The following is a 5,578-nucleotide window of genomic DNA, read 5'->3' as shown; positions in this document are numbered from 1 at the left end:
TATATATACACATATATATATACACATATATACATTTTAACATCCATAGATTTAATATAGTCAAAGTCGAAAGTACATATTTCTTCGTGTAGACATTTGTTTTATATCAATTCAAATAACATTTTATATTAAAAATAAATGTCATTATAAAGATTGTAAATAGACTTATAACAGAATTATCGAAAACTTTTACATAAAAAAATCATGAATTTTAAAAAGCTCCTGAGTTCTCCCTCGTTAAATTGTGACGTTGTAAGCAACATGTTGATTTTTCTTACATGCTATTTATAAATAAAAAGAATTTGGATGAAATAAAATAAGATCGCTTTAAAAATGGGTGAAAACTATCCTTATCTCCCTTGTTGCCAGTCAATAAACAGTCATAAAAGGTACATAAAGTGCGTTTACTAATTTTTATTCAATACGTAACTTATTTTCACTTCACGAGTCTTTTTCGACTCTTTACTGACTATCAGGGGAGATAAAGAGTCTTCGCCCATTTTTATAAGTGTTTTAAAGCGATCTCATCGTTTCGTTTCATCTAAATTCTCTTTATTTACAAATGATAGAGAAATTATTTACAAAGAAAAATTAACTTATCATTTCTCATTTATGATGTCACGATTCAATATGGCTGAAGATTACTCAGGAGTTTTAAATCTAGAAAACGAATTTTTAAAAATATGAGTAAATCTAAAGATGCTTATTTTTTTCAAAGAGATATATTGCTTTGTATATTACGAGACATCCCTATAGATATGCAAGACATTTAGAAAAGCGAACGTAAGAGAATTTGTTCTCTTGACTTTTTTACACACTATATAACGATATCTTCAAAACATTTTGTAAACAGAATTTATTGTTTATTTTTAAATACGAAAAACATTAATACATGGAAGATGATGATTTTATAAATGTTTCTGTGTTATTTTATTATGTACAAATGCTTGAAATATGCTTGGAACATCTTAAAATATATACAGAATTAATATATAATATGCAACGCGAGATATTTAAACGATAATTACAAACACGATGCCTTTGAAAAAGATTTTATTACAATGACGAATTCTTATTTTAGAGCCAATTCTTCGAAGATTTATTATAGAGATCTCGAGGAATTATTCCTATTCGTCACAATTGCATTAATCCGAATTCAATAGCCATCTAATGTTTTTACCATCGATATAACTCGTCCGTAATTATGTCCCTGATCTCACATAGGAACTCATTGAAGGCATTGGTGGTATAGAAATCATGGAACGTCCGCATCGTTTCATTCCATGACATTTTTGTGGTCAGAAATTTCTTGACACAAAAAGACCTAAATTCATGGCAGGAATATTTCCTTGCCCAGCACCAAGCTCGATAGAAGGTTTCATGATTGAGTTTATTTATAGAAGTCTCGGTTAACAGCTCTATCAAGAAATTCGGCATGAGAAAATAATCGGCTAGTAACACAGCCTCCAATAGCGACTCAATGCTTCGATTCTTGAACCTGTCATCATTCGTTGCTAATATCAGCGTTTTCAGAGCATTGCGTGACATGTTCCTCAGTCGAATTAGTCTCTTGTTCGATTCCCTGAAGTGACCCTCTAACATAGCGGAGAAGACTGGAGAATAATGGCACAGTGTTTGCCTGCAAGCTTTAATGGTTGTGCCATCATCCAGCTCCAATATCACTATCGACGACAACTTTATCGATGGTTTCATATTACATATTTCGATGGTGTTTGTAGCTGTATCAGTGATCGAGTCCGAATCGTCCGAATAAAACGCTTTCGCCAACTGACAAATCGACCAGATCGCCCGCTTGTGTAATTTATGTGACGAGTCTGCCAACAGACGAAATATCAGCTGCATTCCATCGTGCTTTTTCAGCAGGCATCTTAGAGTGCAATGCCTTTTAATGAGAAATGGTATTGACACCGCGGTCAATAGTTTGTAATCTTCTTCGCCGCGCAGTAATAGAAACGATAATTGCCCGGTGGCACCGCCGGTATCCGCCACTGTACGTAAATGTCGCATGCACTCTTCCGCTTCCGGCAGAGTTTGTATCTCGAACACAAACCCTTGTTTTACCAATGGTATGAAATACTCCGCATTCCTAGACAAATATAAATGTGATATGAATGAAACTTTTATGAAAGAATAAAAATGCAAAAAAAAACAATTGTGTAAATACGAAATTCATAATTTGAAAAATCTTACCCTATGATTTTTATCAATATTTTGAGAGCAGTGCCTTTTAGGACATTTTGCTTTTTTGTGTATTTTATGTAATCCATCAACGATTTGATAGTCATGGATTCGGCCAATTTGTCGATAGGCTTAGAAGAAAAACTCAATTTACTCAGTAATAATAATGTATAGTATTCGCAAGCACTCGTTTCTGAAAACGTTTCAACATTGAGAGAGGAAGAATCGGAATCAGCTTCGACAGTTGTCGGTGATTTGTAGCTTCTAGGAGAAGCAGCTTCTTCTTCTACAGCAATAGAAAGTGGAAACATTAATTTAGATGAATAATTTGAATCTAGATATACTTTGTTCAAGATTTTAATTAGAATAGATCATATGTAACAGAATAAAAAAATTGTATCAATGATATTAAAGAAAAATATTGTACCTTCATCGTTATCGCATTCCTTATCGCTGTAGACCGGACTATAAACATCATCTTTGAGATCGTCAATTTCTGTATTGAAATCGAAATAAGGTGGCAAGGGTGGTGTGCTAGGTGGCGATGAGGAAGAAGCACTTGTAGCACTTCTTGGACTCCAATCATCACGATAAAGATCCATACTATATCTGTAAATTTCAAAATAAATCAATATAGTTAATTCCAATATAAACGACAAATTAATTGCTCAATATAAATCAAGATTCTGATGTTATATTATAAATATGTACATTATGTAATCTATTTTACCTCGAAATGGGATATTTAGAAGGCCTTTTGTCATAATCATCGATTAGATAATCGCTGGAACGTTTTCTAGATGTGCTACTTCTCTCACTGTTCTTAGCTACAAAATTCGTCAGTTTCGCTACGAGGATCTCTAATATGCCATGTCTCGTCAGAATGTCGAGGCCGATTTCATCGTGGATGAATAGTGTGAGAGCTTCCAACAATTTAGGATGATAACATTCGTACTCGGGTTTATTCAACAATGCCAAGATAATTTGTAATCCATTGTTCAGTCTGATCCTATCTCGATTCACGGATTCTCGACAAAACAAACATAAGCTCAACAATATCTCCTTGCAAATAAAATTGGAATTAGTGTCTGTCGCTATTATCAGAGCTATGAGTTCTTTAACTGTGCCAGAAACACCTAGACACAATCGACATTCCGCTATCTGACAGAGAGTATAAAGGCATTTAATAGCCATCTTATTGTTTCTTGCGCTGCAGCAACGCATAAGACACTTATAGCCCCACATATCTTTGTCGACTTGCATCTGATTGCCGCATCGCGGGTCTAAAGTATCGAGAAATATACACATAGCCTTCAAGCATGCATCCACAAGCTTGCCATACTTAAGATCTATATTGGACCTCTCTTCGGCCATAACGAATAATTGAGCAACCAGTTTGACAATTTCCAATTCTATCATCGTATCCCTGATGTTTTTGTAAACGTTCCAAATATTCCTACAAATGTAATTAGAATGTAAATTAAAATGGATAATTGTGTAACATAAAATGTATAAAATGTATAAAATTTATAATGGAATACAGTTGAGTAAGAAAAAATAAATTACTATAGAATTAAGAACAATTGTATACCTTACAGCTCTGATAGCCATGCAATAAGTTTGTACATCAGTTTTTGACGTTAGAAGTGCCATAAGTGTTTTTATTATTCCAGCATCGCATAATTCTTTGGCGTGCCAGCTACATTCAGATAAATTACTAACCAGTCTGCAAGCACGACAGTGCAGCATGGCATTTAGCTCGAGGTTTTCTAATATGAGCACTATGTTGAATCTTATCTTGCTGTTTCTTATCTGAAATTTTATATTATTAATTATATTATAAATTATAATGTACAGATTTTAAAACTCAAATCACTTTAATAATTAATAATTCTCTTCGATGTTTTGTTAATAATGTTAATGTAATAAATATAATGTTAATATAACGCACGTTGTAATTCACATTATGTGAAATAATTATGATTAATGATCTGTGTTTATCGAATCTTTTTTATATTCTAAAATGTATATTCTATAATTGTACAGTATTACCTTTTCTGCACATTATCTTTTCTGTACTCAGAATAAATCTCGGAATAAATACATAATTACAAAATCAAAGAAAATAAAGAATATAGAAAGTGTAATTATATAACAGACAACAAAGATTTCAATTCATTCATTATTACTCTAATTACTCAGAGGGAAGAGGACATCATACATCGGATGGAAAATTATTTAATCAATTTATAGTCTACTTTTCTTTCAAGAATCTGTTATTAAAAAACATTCAATTGACTTTGATACACACACACACACACACACACACACACACACACACACACACACACATGCGCGCGCACGTATAATATATGTATACATAAAATATATTTCTGCTAAATGTATAAGAAATTAATTTAAAAATATTATATAGAATTATTAGTATATTACGGTATGTATTTCCTATTGTCCTATACAGTTCTAGTTCAGTAGTATTGCTCTAATGCAATCCATATTATGAATTAATTGAATGTTTCTAAAGTGACAGTTCTCTTCCTGTTCTTCCATTTACATTTATCACATGATATATGAGCATATTACAGCGAGAGCAAATGTAAAACAGAGCATACAATATCCTCTCCTCTCTGAACAATTAGAGTAATAATAGGGACTGAAATCTTTAATCTGTTGAACATCTATACCTCCTCTGTTTTTTATTTCTTTTCTTTGACTTTATAATTATATATTTATTCTCTCTGAGTGCAGAAAAGATAATGTACAATTATATAAAACATACTTCTTAAAAGATACAGAAAAGATTCGATAAACTTACAATCAGATCACTAATCATAATTATTTTATACATAATTATTTTAACGTGAGCTTACATTATTTTTACATTATTATATTACATATTTTTATATATTATATTAGATTATTACATTACATTATACTACATTAGGTTACATTATTATATTAGCTAAAGAGATTATTAATTGAAGTGACTTAACAAGTTATCTGTATGTATTCAATAAATTTTACATCTCTTATCTGTAAATCAGAATAGAATTTTCATTATCATGAGATTCAAATGATAAAATATTATATAACACACAGAAGAAATAAAATTATACCTTCATAAGTTTTGAATAATACATTTTTAAATTTATATTTAGCATTATCATTTAAATTCGTTTTCAAAAATTTCAATAACGAAAATCAGGCATTGCGTATAAATAATAACTGCAACAACCAATATATTTAAACGAAGATATTTTCTTTCGCATATGTTCTATTTACATCTTTAACATGCAACAATTTAATTTTATAAACAGATCAAATGTGTAAGTCTGGTCTTTTTAGAAAAATTTTCTGATTC

General features: G+C 31.0%; 1 protein-coding gene across 1 annotated transcript in view; it reads right to left on the bottom strand.

The window, feature by feature from the left end:
• Nucleotides 1–1,176: 1,176 nt before the first annotated feature.
• Nucleotides 1,177–5,578, bottom strand: part of LOC108693094 (armadillo repeat-containing protein 5-like) — a 7,088-nt gene continuing 2,686 nt past the window's right edge. The window contains exons 2-6 of the mRNA XM_018201792.1: nucleotides 3,791–4,011; nucleotides 2,930–3,655; nucleotides 2,627–2,808; nucleotides 2,212–2,485; nucleotides 1,177–2,107 (exon numbers count right to left, since the gene is read on the bottom strand). Of these exons, the coding sequence (XP_018057281.1) occupies nucleotides 1,177–2,107; nucleotides 2,212–2,485; nucleotides 2,627–2,808; nucleotides 2,930–3,655; nucleotides 3,791–4,011 (2,334 nt within the window). The remainder of the gene's footprint in view (nucleotides 2,108–2,211; nucleotides 2,486–2,626; nucleotides 2,809–2,929; nucleotides 3,656–3,790; nucleotides 4,012–5,578) is intronic.

This window comes from Atta colombica, unplaced genomic scaffold, assembly GCF_001594045.1.
Source record: "Atta colombica isolate Treedump-2 unplaced genomic scaffold, Acol1.0 scaffold88, whole genome shotgun sequence".
Lineage (NCBI taxonomy): Eukaryota > Metazoa > Arthropoda > Insecta > Hymenoptera > Formicidae > Atta > Atta colombica.
The sequence above is the reverse complement of the archived record's forward strand: the minus strand, read 5'-3'. Positions and strand labels throughout refer to the sequence as shown.